The sequence below is a fragment of the Bactrocera dorsalis genome, chromosome 2, assembly GCF_023373825.1.
Source record: "Bactrocera dorsalis isolate Fly_Bdor chromosome 2, ASM2337382v1, whole genome shotgun sequence".
NCBI classification, from domain to species: Eukaryota; Metazoa; Arthropoda; class Insecta; order Diptera; family Tephritidae; genus Bactrocera; species Bactrocera dorsalis.
The window spans coordinates 41,491,586-41,513,089 of record NC_064304.1 but is presented as its reverse complement, the minus strand read 5'-3'; the positions used below and the strand labels follow the sequence as shown (position 1 = coordinate 41,513,089).

The window sequence follows — 21,504 nt, the reverse complement described above, 5'->3', positions numbered from 1 at the left end:
GCCATCTATCGTGTTGCGATAATTATGTGAGGCGATTGGCCGAAAAGGTGTGTTCACTAATAATATTGAGCATGATAACTCGAAGCACCCTATATTACAAGAACGAAACATATCTTCATCTTCAGAGACACAAAACGCATATGAGACCAATAGTTTCAGCAAGTCGAATCAAACATGTTTTTTCATTTAGGAATTAAATTGGAATTTTTTGCTTGACTATAACAGCTATACAACCACATGCAAACACACACGTATCAATTGCCATAACTTTATCAAAACGTACATTTGTTAAAACGAACGAAGAAGACACCAAAAAACAAGTTTGAAAACATGAAGTTTCACTTTTTTAATTAATGCACCAACAAATACAAAAAATATACAGATAAATAAACTATTGCGTGCATGGCAAAGTCAGCTAAACTATTGATGAAGATGAGTACCAACGAAGGCCGAGATTCGAGCCAAAAGAAAATGCAAGTTGATCTAAATTAAGCGGCTCAATGGTCTAGGGGTATGATTCTCGCTTTGGGTGCGAGAGGTCCCGGGTTCAAATCCCGGTTGAGCCCGAACTATTATTTTGTTTGCATTTTTTATAACTAGTTTCAAATACAATAACGGTATTTCCATGCTGTCAATTTTGACATAAAATGTTTTCAACGTTACATTGAGCGAATTGGGATTTCGGAACCAAACATTTGGTTATATTCTAACTTTTACCATTCAACCTTATCTCTATCATGGTTCAAACTTATTTAAAAACACCTGTTTTTTGAGTGCATAAAACGTCTTTTTTTTAAGTATGTTTCCAACATTGTTATTTTCTTAACAAAATTAAAAAAGAAGCAATTTTACTATTTTCGTCCGGAAAATTGCACATTTTGTATATTGTAAATTTGTTAAAAAAGAAAACCTGTTGATTATATCCAAAACGATGAAAGAAAATCGAATTTGACTTAAAATAAGCGGCTCAATGGTCTAGGGGTATGATTCTCGCTTTGGGTGCGAGAGGTCCCGGGTTCAAATCCCGGTTGAGCCCGAACAATTATTTTGTGAACTTATATTTTAAAAATCACTTATTTGTAAAGACCCGACTATAAACCTCTTCGTGACCTCTGTACCACAAAAGTGCCGACTGAATCCTATATAAATTCGTATACCCTGAACAGAGTATACTAACACCCAGAAAGGGTAAAAACGACCGCTATAACGCCGATATCCACAATAGAATATACCTGCCATACAAAATGATCGATCAAAGTCCAGTACTTGGATGAAAAATTTCGTTTAGACCAGCTTTCTTCACGAAATTTGGCATAGATTATTGTACAAAGCAACGTTATAAATATATATGTAGATGTCCGAATAAAGTGTTTAGATCGGATCAGTCTAGGATATACATAGCTACAAAAATCTGTACCCTTTTTGATGTAAAAAATAAACTTGTAAAGAGTATTATAGCTACAGGGCAGCCAAAGTTAGGATTTTATTATAATATTGCATTTTTTCTAGATTAAAGAATTTGACCCAGGATTTAATAGCATGTCTGTAATTCCTCTCTTCGGTGACTTGATCTTTCTTGCGCTTAGAAGACTTCCCTCATCCTGTGCAACCACCTGTGATGCTAAAGCTTTTTGGCATTTTCGGTCGACCACTCCAAGAATCGTCTCCTAAGTTGTAGTAATTACTCCTTTTTACTGTGTTTAAAGGTTTTAACCTTGTTCACCTTTGCCTGGCTTTTCCCTTCCTCAGTTGTTTAGCAAAATTCCTTCTTTTTCTAGCGTCGAATTCCAAGGTAGAGAACATTGATTACAAAACATAAGAGCCCTGGGCGTTTATTTAATGACAGGAGGTATGCCGTTTTGTCCTCGCACCACCGGACCAGATTTCAACGAGATCTGCTCCTCGCAAATAATCGTCTTCTCTGAGGCCTTGCCTGGAAGTTTCTTTTGCTTCGGCTGATTGAATTCTACAAATTCTGCTCATTTTAAATGCTCCAAAACGTTACGTTATGCAATAAAGTGTTGACAGGATTCGCATGATATTAACTAAGTCATTAAAGTTCGAGCAAAAGAGGGGGAATCTAATGTAACTGAAGCAATTGGGATGAATTCTAATACCGTTGAACTTCCCTAACTCGAATCACCATAATCCCCAAAAAAACTTCGAGTTATAGAAGTTCGAATTATGGAAGTTCCACCGTTAGGTTATCTTAGGATTGATGGCTGATTAAAGATCGCACATGAACTATTATATATGGTTCTTTGTGAAGCCATAGAGAGGAAAAACTCTTGTGTTCGAACTTAAAAATTAGTAAAACGCTTAGACGTTTAATTTCCAGTCCCGACTGTTCGGTGAGATGTCAGAAGGTATGCGCTCCCAAGTTTTTAAATCTTGACCTCTCAAAGGCGGAACAGTCAAGAAGGAAGTGTTGAGTTGTTTCCACCACATCTTCTTCCAGATGTGTATGTTGTTCGGTATAATTCTCAACCTTACAGCATGGACGTCAATATATCAATGGCCTGTTAAAAGCCTCACAACTAAGAAGAATCTAGCCTTACTGAGGGTAACGAGATCACTAGATTCCGCTGTGGCCTGGCACCATACCATTCTTATCACAAAGACACTCGAAGTTATTGATAGTGAGGTTAGGCAAATGAATTAGGTAAATAAGTTCAAGGTTACATAGTATCGCCGTTCTGTTATCTGAGTGAATGATCACTTCTTTGAAGGAAGCTTCACTCCGGAGCAGTAGATCTTGTGCTACCTTAATGGCTGCAACCTCGGCTTGGAAGACACTGCAATAGTCAAGAAGTATTAAGATGGACTTGATAGAGAGCTCCTGACAGTAAACCCCTCCACCAACCTTCCCCTCAAGCTTTGATCCATCCGTCAAGAAGCTCACTGTGCCTTTCTTCCAACGGATGGGAAGCCACAAAGTATGTGAGGCTATTCGAGTGTTCAGCTACGTATTCTTTTAAGAACCCAGTCAGTCACCTTGTAGTTATTTTTCTGTTCGCATTGTTGCACTACCAAATGAAATTCCAAATGCATTTTCGACCGCAAAAAACAAGTTGCATGCAAAGTTAAAAAAATATGTGTTTTGTGTACTGTGAATTAGTGACTCTCATGGGGAGGAGTGAGGGTGTTTTCAGCTGATGCAGATTCGGCCAGAATTCAGTGGCAAACAAGGCGCCGTTAGTTGCACTCAATTACGCCACGCGTATGAAAGTCGACTGAGTTTTTCAGCTTCTTTTATCAGATGGATATTTCCGTGTTGCCATATTGCTTTTTTATCACACATCACACCCCCGGGAACTGAGTTGACCGCAACAGATAACTATTGACCACATGGAGGGTAAGAGGATAGATTTCAAAAATAGTGCGCCTGTTGCATTCGTTACCATATGTTTGTGTGTATGTATGTGTACGTTGCATGCAATCAAAAGCCTGCCACCGAGAGGCAATTCGACATTTTTTATGCAACTTTTTCTTTCTACTCTCATACATTTGTAGTTTGCCTATCAGTTGTCATTGTGTATCTGTTCTTAACACGAAATAATTGAATTTCTGCTCAGCCTCTCTGCCCCCGCCAGCAATTTTCGAAAGAAAGAAAGAAAACCAGCCGCACGATGCACTCAGTAAGCGTGCGGAAAAAATCATAAAATCAGAGTTTCTCCTAAATTCTCATTTATGTATAGCTGAAGGAGTTTTTTTTTTGTATTTCCCCCATCAATATCAATTTTTTAGTGCTTTCCAATGCTGCACTTACTGTGTTTTCATTATTATGCGAAAGCGCATATCTGTTGGCATCGAATCAATAAATAAATTAAAATGTTTATTTGAATTGTGAATGACAGCCAAGCGCCTCTGGCCTTTTGATAGCCTTTTAGTGTTTGCGTACATTTGGGTAAATATGTTTTTCAAGTTTTTTGTAACTCAACACTAATTCCATATGCAGTGTCATTTGTTGCAGTTGACTGAAAAAATTGTGTTTTTTCTTCCATCTGACAGTACCAGCACGTTGTTGCAATTTTCATTACCGTTAGTATTTATTAAATACTCTAATGGGTAAATTAGTGCGAAAAAAGAAATTTGTATTGAAATTTATCAACTATATAAAAACATTTATAATATTCCAACAAATATGGGAAACGTACGAGGTGTGTTCAAAAAGTATCGCGAATTTTGTGTTTTTTCAAAAATTATTTATTTATTCATGAATATCTATTTTGTCCCCTTCAAAGTAATCCCCATGAGATATTATACACTTGTGCCAACGGTTTTTCCAATTTTCGAAGCACTTCAAAAAATCATTTTTTTTATCTTCTTCAGCTCCTTCTTCGATGCCGTCTTTATCTCGTCAAGAGAAGCGTAACGTCGTCCTTTCATGGGCCTCTTCAGTTTAGGGAACAAGAAAAAGTCACAGGGGGCTAGATCTGGGGAATACGGTGGCTGCGGCATCATTAGTGTGTTGTTTTTGGCCAAAAAGTCGCGCACAAGCAACGATGTGTGAGCAGGGGCGTTATCGTGGTGCCAGCCAATTTTTGTTCTTCCACAAATCCGGGCGTTTCTGGCGGATTGCAAGTAATATTTCTTATTGACCGTTATTCCCTGTGGCAAGAACTCACGATGCACCACGCCCCTGCAATCGAAGAAAACTGTCAGTTACGATTCGCGATACTTTTTGAATACACCTCGTACATTAATGTTGTCGCCTTCATTTCATGAATCTTCTTCTTTACTTGCGTAGACACTGCTTACGCGGGTACAGCGCGGATACTCCTGACGCCGACTCATCAGAAGTTCTCATCGTCCATGCCTTTGCAGCAGATATAGAATTGGGTCTTTGTTCTTCGAGAGAGTACTTAACTTCTCAGAACTGAGTAGATCAATTTCTTTTAACAAACGAAAATCATCAACTTGTAGTTTTTCTACGACTTATCGACCAAGACGGTCAAAGGAACTTAGCGAAAGAGAGTCATATTGACGTCGCGTCCAACATTTTGAACCTTCTAATAACTTTGCGGCGTTCTTTAAAGAATATTTTGTATTTGTTGCCATTGCAATTAAGATAAAGAATAATGGCGATCTACTGAAATATATAAAAATAATCCAATTTGACGAAAGATATTAAAAATAGGTGTCTTTAACCTTACTACTGATTTCTTTTTGTGGAGTTATTAGAAACCGAAGTGTTACAGCAGTTCTCGGATCATTGGTGAGCTCAAGGAAAATATTCCTATCGAAATGATGTTAATATTTCGAGAGATCTTCTAAAAAATAATGGATAGGTTCTTCTTCTTCTTTACTGGCGTAGACACTGCTTACGCGATGATAGCCGAGTCAACAACAGCGCGCCAGTCGTTTCTTCTCTCGCTACGTGGCGCCAATTGGATATTCCAAGCGAGGCCAGGTCCTTCTCCACTTGGTCCTTCCACCGGAGTGGAGGTCTTCCTCTTCCTCTGCTTCCCGCGACGGGTACTGCGTCGAATACTTTCAGAGCTGGAGTGTTTTCGTCCATCCGGACAACATGACCTAGGCAGCGTAGCCGCTGTCTTTTAATTCCCTGAACTATGTCAATGTCGTCGTATATCTCGTACAGCTCATCGTTCCATCGAATGCGATATTCGCCGTGGCCAACGCGTAAAGGACCATAAATCTTTCGCAGAACTTTTCTCTCGAAAACTCGCAACGCCGACTCATCGGTTGTTGTCATCGTCCAAGCCTCTGCACCATATAGCAGGACGGGAATTATGAGCGACTTATAGAGTTTGGCTTTTGTTCGTCGAGAGAGGACTTTACTTTTCAATTGCCTACTCAGTCCGAAGTAGCACCTGTTAGCAAGAGTAATCCTGCGTTGGATTTCCAGGCTGACATTGTTGGTGGTGTTTACGCTGGTTCCAAGATAGACGAAATTATCTACAACTTCAAGGTTATGACTGTCAACAGTGACGTGAGAGCCAAGTCGCGAGTGCGACGACTGTTTGCTTGATGACAGGAGATATTTCGCCTTGCCCTCAGCTATCAATATCATCGGCATACGCCAGCAGCTGTACACTCTTATAAAAGATTGTACCTACTCGATTCAGGTCTGCAGCTCTAATAATTTTCTCCAGCAGCAGATTGAAAAAGTCGCACGATAGGGAGTCGCCTTGTCTGAAACCTCGTTTGGTATCGAACGGCTCGGAGAGGTCCTTCCCGATCCTGACGGAGCTTTTCGTGTTGCTCAACGTCAGTTTACACAGCCGTATTAGTTTTGCGGGGATACCAAATTCAAACATCGCGGCATAAAGGCAGCTCCTTTTCGTGCTGTCGAAAGATGCTTTGAAATCGACGAATAGGTGGTGAGTGTCGATTCTCACGGGTCTTTTCCAAGATTTGGCGCATGGTGAATATCTGGTCGGTTGTTGATTTACCAGGTCTGAAGCCACACTGATAAGGTCCAATCAGTTTGTTGACGGTGGGCTTTAATCTTTCACACAATACGCTCGATAGAACCTTGTACGCGATGTTGAGGAGGCTTATCCCACGGTAGTTGGCGCAGATTGTGGGGTCTCCTTTTTTATGGATTGGGCGTAGCACACTTAAATTCCAATCGTTGGGCATGCTTTCATCCGACCATATTTTGCAAAGAAGCTGATGCATGCTCCTTATCAGTTCTTCGCCGCCGTGTTTGAATAGCTCGGCCGGCAATCCGTCGGCCCCTGCCGCTTTGTTGTTCTTCAGGCGGGCAACTGCTATTCGAACTTCTTCATGGCCGGGTAATGGAACGTCTGCTCCATCGTCATCGATTGGGGAATCGGGTTCGCCTTCTCCTGGTGTTGTGCGTACACTGCCATTCAGCAGGCTGGAGAAGTGTTCTCTCCATAATCTAAGTATGCTCTGGGCATCGGTGGCTAGATCACCCTTGGGGGTTTTACAGGAGTATGCTCCGGTCTTGAAACCTTCTGTAAGCCGCCGCATTTTTTCGTAGAATTTTTGAGCATTACCCCTGTCGGCCAGCTTATCAAGCTGTTCGTACTCACGCATTTCGGCCTCTTTTTTCTTCTGTCTGCAAATGCGTCTCGCTTCCCTCTTCAACTCTCGGTATCTATTCCATCCCGCACGTGTTGTGGTCGATCGTAACGTTGCGAGGTAGGCAGCTGTTTTCTCTCCGCTGAGACACGGCACTCCTCGTCGTACCAGCTCTTCTTTTGTACTTTCCGAAAACCAATGGTTTCGGTTGCAGCTGTACGTAAGGAGTTTGAAATGCCGTCCCACAGTTCCCTTATACCGAGTTGTTGACGAGTGCTCTCAGAGAGCAGGAGTGCAAGCCGAGTGAAAAATCTTTCGGCTGTCTGGATAGGTTAAGTTCGATAAATATAACTCCTGTATCCGATCTTAAAAGTCGACAAAGGACCTTGTGGCCAATACAAATTTGCTTAGGCGTTTAATTTCTGTTCCCACTAGCTCGATGGGATATCCCACGTATTTAAAATTTGATTACACACAAGAAGGAAGTATTGAGATGTATCCATTTGGTCTACTTTCACATATAGTAGGTTTGGTATACTGAGGACAACGTGTTTACCAGATCTATTACAATCGATCTTAGACCAAACAAATTTTGAGACATCGCATGAACCGATGCTAGCCCATCGTTGACCATAACCCCGCGAAGCCCAGCTATCCAGTAGTAGAGCACACGAGGTGAGTGAAGCACCGATCCGTTCGCATTCTACGGATAGCGCAGCCTTTTCTCGTGAGGTCGTCAACTTTTAAGTTTGAGATTCTGCTGTGGTCTAGCATCCAATATTATCTCAAAATGACTAGATGCCATTGATTAGGTGGTTAGTCATTCTTTAAACAGCATTTAACGTTCGGTTAGTGAACTCAAGTTACTAACAATGTTAAATGCGCCTGAGTTTCCTTCGCTCTAGCTTCGCCCACGGAAATATTTGTCTAATGTCTATTTTTGATAAGCGAAAAATATGTGGTCACATTTTTGCAATTCCATTATATATCTCTATTTTCTAATCTGGTAGATTGTTAATGGAGCACACACATTAGAGCAATTTCAATATCCACAAAGTGGTACGGAACTTGCGACCTTAAAATATATGTCCATAAGTTTGTATAAAATTACTGTTATGCTCACCAGGTATCGATTTGCCCAATTCAAGATATTCTCTGACAGAAGGACTTAGGAAATTCGTCGGTATTTCAGGTATATCCTTCTCTTGACTGCCGCTCTCTTCATTTTCTAAATCTTGTTGTGGTTCCGGTTCGAAGTTCACCGGTTCTGGGGCACGTGGTCGTTTGGCCCGCTTTGTGCGTGTTGTTTCACTGCAATCTGTGGAAAGTAAAAACAAGGAAAAATGATTAAGCAAGCATTTTTTTTTATAGATAAAAAATAGTTTTTGTAAGTTATTGTGATATATACAGTGGGTTGCCAAATTATTAGGGACAGTCGCATTTTTCCCCAATTTGTTCCTTTGGGCGCAGTTGAGTGCGGTTTTAAGAGGAACAACTTTACAGGAAAGTACTTTTTGCGTTCACCACATCTTGGTAACTCCAGTTTTAAGTAGATTTTGAGAGTTAATGTATTTTTTTACTTTCTACAAATATTTTATTAACGGTAGACTCGCAGGGTGCTGAACACGTATTTTAGTGAAAGTTGAAATTATGTAAACAAAGTTTTTATCATTTTTGTGCAACAAACGCAGATCAAATGTAAGTATCATAGTTGTATTATTAAAAAATAATGAATTTGGACCGATTTTCATTATAATATTTTTTTATTTTGCTCCAGTATGGGTCGAGGGTGTGATTTGTCCCCAAGGAAAAAATCAGAGATTAAAACTCTTCTCCAGCACACAAGCCATTCGCAAAGGAAGATAGCAGAACTAACTGGAATTTCTAAGACAGCAGTGAATAAAATAAAGATTAGTTTGGAATCAAAATCAGTCATTTTCGCCAAAAGGAAAAGCAAGAGTGAAAGAAAACGCATAACAACATCACGATCTGACTTGCAAAACAGGAAGAAAAGTGGGCTCTTAACTCAATTAGTTCAAGAGTCTGGAGTACTAGTATCCAAAAGAAGTGTGCAGCGAAGGTTAGCAGAAGAAGGGTTGACTGGTCATCGTCCTGCTAAGAAACCTCGGTTAACAGATGCGATGAAGAAAAAACGTCTTGCCTGGGCCCAAAAATACCGCCAGAAGACTGATGAGGACTGGAGTAAGGTCAGCTATTATTATTACTGTCATCTTACACCATTTTTTAAATCATATGTTTGAAAATAATAAGCAACTTTCTTTTTTTTCAGGCATGTTTTTCAGATGTTAGATGAGTTAACATTTGAAATTCTGGCCGACAAGAGCAGCTTCGTCAGGCGACGTCCAGGCGAAAAATATCACCCTGACTGCATTGTGGAGAGGGTTAAACACCCTGTTAAAATAATGGTGTGGTCTGTCGTAAGCGCTAAAGGGTTTGGACGTCTCTACATTGTCCAGGGTACCATTAGACAAGGCCAATACAGACAAGTTCTGGAAACTCGACTGTTACCGCAACTTAAGGATTGATTCCCAGACAGTGAGGAATTCATTTTTATGCATGATTCAGCGCCATGTCATAAAGCAAGAAGTATAACCAAATTTCTGGCAGACCATAACATTCCAGTTTTACCCTGGCCTGGCAATTCACCTGACATGAACGCCATAGAAAGTTTATGGCAGATTACCAAGGCCGAAATTGCCAAATAGATAATAACTACCAAAGTAAAATTGATTGAAAATTTAATAAATGTATGGCACTACAACCCCATGATTAAAGAAAGTGCCTTAACGTGCATGGAAAGTATGCCCAGACGGATTAAAACTCTCATTGAGGCGAAAGAAAATGTGACTAAGTACTGATTATTAATCAGAAATATTTTATCTCGCTCATATGTATATTTTTGAAATAATTATTTTTATTTTTTTGTTCTTATGTTAGTTTGTAAATTACTCTTTTATTATTATTAAAGCTTTTTATAACTAAAAAATACCAATACCTCACTTATACTATATTTTTGTGACTGTCCCTAATAATTTGGCAACCCACTGTATGTATATTTATATACATATATGTAACGGGTGATTTTTTTGAGGTTAGGATTTTCATGCATTAGTATTTGACAGATCACGTGGGATTTCAGACATGGTGTCAAAGAGAAAGATGCTCAGTATGCTTTGACATTTCATCATGAATAGACTTACTAACGAGCAACGCTTGCAAATCATTGAATTTTATTACCAAAATCAGTGTTCGGTTCGAAATGTGTTTCGCGCTTTTTTATCGACAAATTTTGTTCAGCGATGAGGCTCATTTCTGGTTGAATGGCTACGTAAATAAGCAAAATTGCCGCATTTGGGGTGAAGAGCAACCAGAAGCCGTTCAAGAACTGCCCATGCATCCCGAAAAATGCACTGTTTGGTGTGGTTTGTACGCTGGTGGAATCATTGGACCGTATTTTTTCAAAGATGCTGTTGGACGCAACGTTACGGTGAATGGCGATCGCTATCGTTCGATGCTAACAAACTTTTTGTTGCCAAAAATGGAAGAACTGAACTTGGTTGACATGTGGTTTCAACAAGATGGCGCTACATGCCACACAGCTCGCGATTCTATGGCCATTTTGAGGGAAAACTTCGGACAACAATTCATCTCAAGAAATGGACCCGTAAGTTGGCCACCAAGATCATGCGATTTAACGCCTTTAGACTATTTTTTGTGGGGCTACGTCAAGACTAAAGTCTACAGAAATAAGCCAGCAACTATTCCAGCTTTGGAAGACAACATTTCCGAAGAAATTCGGGCTATTCCGGCCGAAATGCTCGAAAAAGTTGCCCAAAATTGGACTTTCCGAATGGACCACCTAAGACGCAGCCGCGGTCAACATTTAAATGAAATTATCTTCAAAAAGTAAATGTCATGAACCAATCTAACGTTTCAAATAAAGAACCGATGAGATTTTGCAAATTTTATGCGTTTTTTTTTTAAAAAAAGTTATCAAGCTCTTAAAAAATCACCCTATACATATGTATTTGATATGATTGTAGACATTAAGATAATTGTTTGATATGTCTATAAAAAATTTTTATTGACAATAAAAAAAAATAGTAGTCGTCATATCCACAACCTAGTATAAGCGAGCTAAGGTCGTGGAGGCCGTGAAATAGTATCTGTCCGCCCTTAAAAGCTACTGATACAACAGCTGCATAGTTTTCTAACACAATATAGAATTTGTGGTGAAGAGACTGTTGTGATTTTTGGGAGTATTACTTGGATCCAGTTCCTAAAGCTACACTGCATTCAGGTAAAAAGGAGTATTAAAACTTCACTATGGAAAACTGAACTCACAGAAGGATTCAAAAACCTCCTTAACAAAAGTGAGAAATTGTGTTTGGTAATTTGCAATCGGTATATATTTCATTTAAAAAGCTCGACAATTTCTTCCCATTGACTATTTTCTTAAGGTCTAAGGTCAGGAAAATTCGCTAATGATCTGATTCAGAGAATACGGCAATTCACAGCGCCTCAGTTCAATTCTTTCGAATGTGAGCTCATGCGACATTCATTTTGCAAGGTGCTTTTCGCATACCTAAATATTTATGACCGATTAGTTTTTGAAATTGTTTGGACTTTCAAATCATTTGAAATTGATTTTGACGTCTGGCACAGATTCCGACTTTTTTTATAAACATATAATGATTCAATTCTAGTCCTTCTCTACCATAGGAACGACGGGAACATTTCAGTGAAAATGGAAATATTTGATATACATACATATGTTTTATATATCTCGTAAAGAAGATGACAGAGTTAACCTTTAACCTTTGAAAATGAATCCTACGAAATCTATTGTTGGTAGATCGTACTTTTGTCTCAAAATCCTTATAAAAGATAAACTACGGGATTTATCTTCAGGATCTATTTGTCAGTCCTCTCCTTCGCAAAAATGTGTTGAATTTATAAATAATTTTTTTAGTTTCCACGTAAAAGCTGATTAAAATGGTGATAGATTTGTAAGAATTGGAAACGAGCTCTACAATCTACTGTTAAACGAGGTTTCTTTGTTGAACGAAGTAAATAATTCATTAATTAATTATTGGTTCTTTCCTCTAACATGGAAAACGCTTGGTAGAATATGGTCTGGTAGAGATCAAGAATCAATAATTTAAAAGATCATATAAATCTTATATGTAAATATGGACAGGTAATGGGAGATATTTGGTAAAAATATATGGTTCTTATGCTGTGAGACTCGCTTGAGTTCTGTGGTGAGATATGGAAAAATATCCTTCGTTAGTTAATTTTATTGAAAATAAACGTTCTACCTCCGAAAATATTAGATGTGCAAGTTTCCGCTATTTGTGAATGCTAGTCTACAAAGCTAGAGGTGATTGATTTATATATATCAAAAACACATTAGTGACTTTGTTGGTGTGCCATATACTTTTGGTTGCGTGAATATGCCTTTTGTATTTCGGAATTTGGCCACTCTAGAGTTGCAATCTAGAAACTCATAATTTTATCGTAAAGTTTGAATTCAATCGAGGTCGCATATCCCTCCAAAACGAATTTCGGGAAGGTCGCCCAGTTGTTGTTCTGGAAACTCGAGATGCTGTGCGCATACTAATATTGCAAGATCGTCGTGTGACCTACTGTGAGACTGAGAGAACTATAGGTATTTGTTGGGTCAGCATACATTCAATATTGTATGAATATTAGACTGTAAAGAAAATTTTTTTCACTTTGGAACCCAGCAATTTGTCAATCGCTGCAAAAACACTCGTGTCGATTGGTCGAGTGAAATGTTAACAAAATAAAATACAACAGCGGTGCATCGAAAAACGTCTATGATATTGTGACAGGTGTTGGATCAGGGATTTATGCGTTTGAGCCCGAAAATAAACAGCAGTCGACTAGATGGACCTTCGTAAAAAATAAACTAAGAGGTCAACGTTTTTCGACAACTGAAGAGACGGTTGATGCGTTCAAAAGGCATGTTTTGGAGATCTGAGTATCAAAAGTGCTTTGACAATTGATTCAAACGTATGCAAAAATGTATAGATCTTAAAGGGGGGGTAAGGTTTGTCCTTTTGTACATTATTGAGCACACTTTTGACAATCCCACATTCATGGACAGCAATATAGCCGATAAGACATCGATTTATGAGTTTGACATGCAAACAAAAAATGAACAGAGGAAACAAAACAAAGCGAAACTAAAAGGCCAAGACAGTTCAAAAATCAAGTAGATGATCAATGTATAGGGTGATTTTTTAAGAGCTTGATAACTTTTTTTAAAAAAAAAACGCATAAAATTTGCAAAATCTCATCGGTTCTTTATTTGAAACGTTAGATTGGTTCATGACATTTACTTTTTGAAGATAATTTCATTTAAATGTTGACCGCGGCTGCGTCTTAGGTGGTCCATTCGGAAAGTCCAATTTTGGGCAACTTTTTCGAGCATTTCGGCCGGAATAGCCCGAATTTCTTCGGAAATGTTGTCTTCCAAAGCTGGAATAGTTGCTGGCTTATTTCTGTAGACTTTAGACTTGACGTAGCCCCACAAAAAATAGTCTAAAGGCGTTAAATCGCATGATCTTGGTGGCCAACTTACGGGTCCATTTCTTGAGATGAATTGTTGTCCGAAGTTTTCCCTCAAAATGGCCATAGAATCGCGAGCTGTGTGGCATGTAGCGCCATCTTGTTGAAACCACATGTCAACCAAGTTCAATTCTTCCATTTTTGGCAACAAAAAGTTTGTTAGCATCGAACGATAGCGATCGCCATTCACCGTAACGTTGCGTCCAACAGCATCTTTGAAAAAATACGGTCCAATGATTCCACCAGCGTACAAACCACACCAAACAGTGCATTTTTCGGGATGCATGGGCAGTTCTTGAACGGCTTCTGGTTGCTCTTCACCCCAAATGCGGCAATTTTGCTTATTTACGTAGCCATTCAACCAGAAATGAGCCTCATCGCTGAACAAAACACGCGCGCGAAACACATTTCGAACCGAACACTGATTTTGGTAATAAAATTCAATGATTTGCAAGCGTTGCTCGTTAGTAAGTCTATTCATGATGAAATGTCAAAGCATACTGAGCATCTTTCTCTTTGACACCATGTCTGAAATCCCACGTGATCTGTCAAATACTAATGCATGAAAATCCTAACCTCAAAAAAATCACCCGTTATGTATTCCGGAAAGAAAGACGATCAATAAGGAATTCTATTTGGCCGTATAGAGGCGTTTGTATTAGAATATTCATCGAAAACGGTCGGAATTGTGGAAGAACAATAAATGGATTTTACACGATGATAATGCCAAAGCCAAAAACGCAATGAATACCATCGATCAATCACCGAATTCACCACATTTCGTTCCGTGTGATTTTTTCTTGTTCCCCAAACTGAAATTGCCGTTTTCAATCGATCGAAGAGATAACACAAAATTCGTTGAAGGACCTGAGGGCATCCTAAAAAGTGCTTATGAAAAGTATTTCGAGCACTGGATCGTTGACATAAATGCATTACATCTGTTAGGCATTACTTTGAAGCCGCCAAAATAAATATTGATGCATAATTAAATATTTTGCGTTTTATTTACAATTTTCGGGTACTTTTTTTTGTATCATGTGAATTTGAAACTCAAAATGGGAGAATTTCTTTCCCTCTTTGCAATTGTTGAATAATATATTGTATGTATGTATTCGGCATTTTCTAATTAATACCGCTAAGCCTCTCAAATTCTATGCTAATTTGTTTCTTCATTAAAGTTAATAGGATTTGAGCTTGCTGTTACATAATATTAAATCAATATTTACGAAAAGCTATTTGCATTGATTTTTTTTTTGCATTTTCTCAAACTCTTCAAATTCGGCCACCACTTAGCGGGCTGCCGTTGCATTGTCTTGTCTTGCAAGTTGCGAAGTTTTTATTTTCATATTTGCTGTTGTTGTTTATAGTAATGTTTGAGTGTCTTTGCGTTTGTCGGCATTTTGTGTAACTGGTACTACGTACCGCCTTAAATGTAGCGTTTTGGGTGCGCTGGCGCTTTTATGTTGAAGCCGTCGATGTCTTTGCGTCTGCTTTGCCGCTGTTGAGCCTGGTTTTCCCGTCTGCTACCGGCTACAAAAGCACACGAACAATTTTGCACATTGCTATGTAATTTGTGATGTAATCAAGCTTCGTTACTGGAAGTTTAAATAGCAATAACTACAAAATCACTCAAGTAATGCGCGGATTTTGCCAAGCATTGAGTAAGTAATGAGTGCGCCAGAGAGTGACAATGTGCTGAGTGCGTCAATGAATCGGTTATATTTATGTACTCGCGTAGACAGTGTCGCGCAGTTTCTTTTTTATTCAGTTCTTTTTAATTCTTTTTTTAAATTATTCTTTTTACACGCCGCTCGTTGTAGCCCACTGGTTGTTGACCTTGTTTGCTGTTGTTGGCGTTTTGCAACGCAATTTTAATTTTTCGTCGAGACCCCCGAAACCCTCTCGTAGTGAGTTGCAGCTAAAAATTGGAAGCCGTTGATTGTGACAAGAATTTTCACATGAATTTTATTTTGTGCAAAAAAAAAAAAAATTCACCACAACTGATTGCCAGCAAGGTGAACGACAGTTTGCGTTTTTTTTCTACTTTTATGTAATATAAATCGTGGACATTTGTTGTTTTTTTTTTTTCAGATTGAAACTTCTTGCGTATTCTTTTTCATTGTTTGCTTTGTTAATGATTTTGCAATTTTCCCATTTTTGCCATCTTTTCGTTTGACTCTGTGATTTTATAGCTCAAGCTACGCCTTGTTCTTAATTGAGTCTACAATAATGTTATTTGCGTTTATTATTTTGCTGACGATTTGACAGCGCAGCGCTAGGTTCGCCCAATTTCAGCTTGGCCTTAACCTTACCACAAAGTTTCTCTGTTTTAGAGTTCACATTTTATACTTATTGATTGTCGATCTTTTAATTCAATTTAAAATATATTCAGTAAAATTGATCATAATGCAATAATCATTATTTTTTCTTCCAGGTAAGTCTTCCGTACGAAAACCGCTTGGATGTGATGTGCTATTGAAAATATAAATGCGCACAAAGAAGTAATGAATTCGTAGGTAATGATGTTGAACTTTAGAGATGAGAATGACTATAGAAATTATTTACAATTTATATAAAAAAATGTTTATTCAAATTGTGTTATCGATGTGGAACATCCGCAATACCTATAATATAAAGTCACCCGGAAGTTCGAATATTATTATTTTAGATATGTGGGGGCTCAGGGATCAGGGACCCGATTCACCCCATTTTTGCTACACAGATTAATTAATTTCTGGAAAGGATTATCTCTGAATTTCAATTGGATATCTCCCATACATTGACCGATATTTTCTGTCAAAAGTCAACTATAGGTACGGGGGTACACATAGTTGGTACCTATGGGTTTGACCAGTCTTGGTTGGATTTGAACAATTTTGTGTGATAAGGCATACTTTAAAGGAATTGTTTTATTATATATATATTAATCATTTTTAAATATGTCTAAATGCAGTTATGCAAATAATTCAAACTTTTTAATGTTCACCTCGTCGAACTTCCACTTTGCATTCCACGCAATTTTTACCGTTATCAAATGGGTATCGAAAATAAAGCATGAAGTAGATCAAATGGACACGACAAGCAGCTGCATGCTGGATTTTAATCTATTTATTTTTATACTCTTGCAACATGTTGCTACAGAGTATAATAGTTTTGTTACCCTAACGGTTATATGTATCAACTAAATCTAATGGAGATAGATATAGGGTTATACACATATACATATATAAATAATCAGGATGACGAAACGAATTGAAATCCGAGTGACTGTCTGTCTGTCCGTCCGTCCATCGGTGCAAAATGTAACTAGAGAATAATTATGTATATCTTGAGGCAAGTTGTTTCCTTGACAAAAAAACGAGTTCGAAGATGGGCCACAGCCACGCCCACAAAACGCCATTAACCGAAAAAGTATAAAGTACATTATTAAGCAATAAATAAATTTTTTTTTTTGAAAATTGCGCGTGGCTCCATTCTGTAATAAGTTGAATGTACATATTTCCTAAACCACACAACCAAGTTTACTCGCGCAAATAAGTACAGAGGGAAAATGGATCAATAACTAAATAGTTCTTCTGCTTTATTGGCGTAAACGTTTTTTCTTTTCGCTACGTGGCGCCAATTGGATATTCCAAGCGAAGCCAGGTCCTTCTCCACTTGGTCCTTCCAACGGAGTGGAGGTCTTCATCTTCCTTTGCTTCACCCGGTGGATACTGCGTCGAATACTTTCAGAGCTGGAGTGTTTTCGTCCATGCGGACATGCGGTTAACTAAATACGCCAGACATACGAGGTGTGTTCAAAAAGTATCGCGAATTTTGTATTTTTTTCAAAAATTATTTATTTATTCATGAATATCTATTTTGTAATCTTCAAAGTAATCCCCATGAGATATTATACACTTGTGCCAACGGTTTTTCCAATCTTCGAAACACTTCAAAAAATCTTTTTTTTATCTTCTTCAGCTCCTCCTTCGATGCCGTCTTTATCTCGTCAAGAGAAGCGTAAAATCGTCCTTTCATGGGCCTCTACAGTTTAGGGAACAAGAAAAAGTCACAGGGGGCCAGATCTGGGGAATACGGTGGCTGCGGCATCATTAATGTGTTGTTTTTGGCCAAAAAGTCGCGCACAAGCAACGATGTGTGTGAGCAGGGGCGTTATCGTGGTGCAAAAGCCAATTTTTGTTCTTCCACAAATCCGGGCGTTTCTGGCGGATTGCTTCGCGCAAATTGCGCATAACTTGCAGGTAATATTCCTTATTGACCGTTCTTCCCTGTGGCAAGAACTCATGATGCATCACGCCCCTGCAATCGAAGAAAACTGTCAGTTACAATTCGCGATACTTTTTGAACACACCTCGTATATAGAAAATTAGTTCTATCCCCGAGTCTTTAATGGAGCCGGCGTCAAAATTAAACGATGGACGCAACATCGCCCACTTTTAGGTGAATCACATATCTCGAGACCCGCCCGACTGATTTCAACCAAATTTGGTACGTGTTGATGGCAGAGACGAAGCCAATTTTTTTAAGTATACTATATAAGTAAGTTTTAACAGCCGTCCACCGGCGGTTGTTATTTTGATGTGAAAAAATTCTCTGAATGAAGTCCAATAGCTGTTCATATGCCACTTAAACTTTATATTTAGTACCAACCACTTTCCAAATAGCATAGGAGTAATTAGTATTTGAGATACGAGTCGATTTGTGAAGCTCTAAAAGTGATTTCTTCGATTTTTACTATGTGTGAATTTATTGAACAAAGAAAAGCGATAATGCGCCATTTCATACTGCATTGGTTATTCGTGAATATTTCGCCACATTTTCAACTACGAGTAATATCGTGCCGCAATCACCGCATTCGCCTTATTTACCTTCGTGTAACTTCTGACTATTCAGCAAATTCACATGACATCTCCGAGGACAATGTTTTGACTCAATTGAGAATATAAAAGCCGAACTGGCCATCAGGACAGAGAATTTTTCCAAATGCTATGATGACTGTAAAATTCGTTGACATAAGAGATGAAATGGACAAAGTTCACTTTTCAATTTGATCACAGTATTATATTACAATACTAACGATGAATATCAGAAGAAAGACACCACCATTGTATTTTGTAAAGGCCATACTTCTATTAACTTTAGTGTTGTAAAAATATTGCAGTTCAAATGTACATATATATGGCAAACCCATAACAACTTAAAATATCACAAATGGAATATTGTTTTGTGTAGCATCTCCATCGGCTCTTAACATTTATGTTCAAATCAAATGTTGAATCAAATTTCATTAAAATTTTCTGTCATAACTCGGAAATTTTTTTGAGAATAATGATGAGTTAGGGAAGTTCTACTGTATATAAATAATCAGCGTGACGAGTTGAATCGATTGCGCAATGTTCGGCTGTATATACGTCAACTAGTCCCCCAATTTAACGCGATTGATTATTACCTAAGGCATATTGTTTAGATCGGACCCTTATAACAAATAGCTGACATTTTAAATTAGCATTCAAAATAAAGATAAAGATTGCTTTAAAAAATAGACCTGTGAAGGGAATTATAGCTTCGGTGCAGCCGAAGTTAACTTTTGTTTTTATCCAACATTCTAAGTTACTCATGTTTAGCAGAAAGAAAGAACGAAATCGAGCGACCCATGAGAATTATATACCACTGGATTAGGCTATAATTCATTAAATAACATTAATTTTAAATACGATTTTTTAAAAAATTTGAATTATTACGGCTAAATTGTGACCTGATTAGACCCTATCGCCTTAGACCGCCAAACTTACAGTATACAGAGTTTATCGCACATTCGTCGAAACGATTTAAATAACGTTTTGTTTTGTTCGATAATATTCTTGAATTGATTATTAAAGTTAAGGTGTTGCCATCCGTTTTGAAAATTTTAAATAAAAGAAATTGTAAGATGAAAATTCAAAATAAAATGAGGGTTTTGGTAATTATTACAGCTCAAAATATTTTTTGAGGGTTGCCACCTCTTGAAAATGTTCAGTTTATTGATTTAACTAGTATAATAGTTGACCACACAGTGAAGTTCGTAACAATTTAAATAACGTTTTCTATGCCTTGGGGATATTCTTGAACTGATTTAAAGTAAAAAGTTAAAGTGTTGTCTTAAAATTAGTGTTGTTTTAAAATTTTTAAGTAAAAGAAATTATGAGGTGAAAAATCAAAACGGAAACAGTTCAAAATTTCTTTTCGAGGATTGCCACCTGTTAAAAGTTTTTAGTTTATTAAATTAACTAGGACAAATTGGTAAGGAAGAATTTTATTTTTGGTTGAATTTTAAAATTTTGCAAAATGTCGATTTACTTTTTGCTTAGTAGACGTCCTATCCCATCTGATCGAATTTGACCCTTACTGGTTGATTTAAATAAACCGCACGCAAAAGAACTACCGACACAATTTTTTTGTAGAACCTTGTTCTTTGTCATGTGAAGTTTGATTCCGATGTGTCAAATAGTGCGTGTTTATAACGCTATGAACGATTTTTACAATGGAACAAAATATTCACAGAAACTTCGCTAGAAATATTGTATTTCCAATGGAATCATTCAAAATATTTCAAAAGGGTTTTGGTCAGCCTACTTTAGCACGAAGAGTGTTTGAGCGAAAGTGCTGTCTACGCCAATAAAGAAGAAGTATTTGAGTTCCACAAAGCATTCAGCCAAAATCGAGAAATTATCGAAAACTTGCTTTAAGTCAGTCGTCCATCCAACAGTGCTTAAGAATCGTCGGTAGATCGTCAGAGAGATAGCAGAGGATATCAACATAGCTTAGGGTATGAAACACATCGTGCGTTACTCGTACTAAAAACCTGAAATCGCCGTCAGATTCTAGCTTATAGATACTATTCTAGATAGTCACCGCTCAGGGCCCTAATTAACCAGATGTGAGCCCTTGCGACTTTTTTGGTTTCGAAAGCCTCAAAAAGCATGCCAGGAGTTGTTGGAAACCATTGAAAGCCAATCCAGCTGAAGCTTATAACATCTATATGGAAAATTAGATTAGGTGGGGTGTAACTATATTGTCTGAGAAGGCGCCTATTTAAGAACGATAATAAGGAGTTGTGTTAAAATATGTACATGAAAATGTGAATTTTTCAGTTCGTCCAGATCAAAATTTTATCATATCGTATATTCGCGTATGTTTGAATACATGTACACATTATATGTACTTCTCTATATACACATGTAATTTAGCCTGAATGACGACGCATATTTTTACGACTTCCCATAAGTTAACGTTTTTATAAAATACTATCACAGTACTCCTAACGTACTAACTACTAGATATTGTGGCAGCTTTACAGTTGTTTCCTTCGCTTTTTACTTGTTTTGCGCAAATTTACTGCATTTCCTCTTCGAATTAATCAGCAACGCAAACATTGACTGCTTGTCATTTTTGTTTATATGTATGTTTTCATTTATGCAAAGGCGAAAAATAGCAAAAAAAAACCAATTGCAACAACATTACTGCTAACCATGCCACTCTTGGTAATAATGATGTCAGCCGCGGATGCCACATAATGTTATGACATCCGTTGGGCTCTTCAGCTTGCTGTGCTCACTCACTCATTCGCCAGCTTGTCGATCGGCATGCAAATGCATTTTGCTGGTAGTACATTTCGTTCGTGGCATCACGAAATCGTTTTATAATGTTAAGCGGATGCTTTAATGTCGAAAAACGATTGTAAATCGAAATGCAGTGATTTTAATGAATTCTCACACGCAGACATAAATAATATATGTATGTATATGCGTGTATACTTTCTAAAGCATTTGATCATAAATTTGGAGTTAATAGAGTTTTAAATTAAAAATGTCCTTTCTTTAAAAGCAAGTT

At 37.8% G+C, this 21,504-nt stretch overlaps 2 protein-coding genes and 2 non-coding genes across 8 annotated transcripts in view; 3 read left to right on the top strand and 1 right to left on the bottom strand.

Moving 5' to 3' along the window:
• The window catches only part of LOC105221907 (RING finger protein 17), a gene marked incomplete at its 3' end in the record, with an annotated part of 207,404 nt that overhangs the window by 131,856 nt on the left and 54,044 nt on the right, over nt 1–21,504 (top strand).
• The window catches only part of LOC105221909 (uncharacterized), a 53,310-nt gene that overhangs the window by 3,050 nt on the left and 28,756 nt on the right, over nt 1–21,504 (bottom strand). For all 5 annotated transcript variants that reach the window (XM_049447810.1, XM_049447813.1, XM_049447812.1 and 2 more), the window contains exon 3: nt 8,138–8,332. In XM_049447810.1, the coding sequence (XP_049303767.1) occupies nt 8,138–8,332 (195 nt within the window). The remainder of the gene's footprint in view (nt 1–8,137; nt 8,333–21,504) is intronic.
• Trnap-ugg (transfer RNA proline (anticodon UGG)) lies at nt 495–566 on the top strand. Its single transcript has one exon. It is a non-coding gene; the product is annotated as a tRNA-Pro (tRNA).
• Trnap-ugg (transfer RNA proline (anticodon UGG)) lies at nt 965–1,036 on the top strand. The gene has a single exon. It is a non-coding gene; the product is annotated as a tRNA-Pro (tRNA).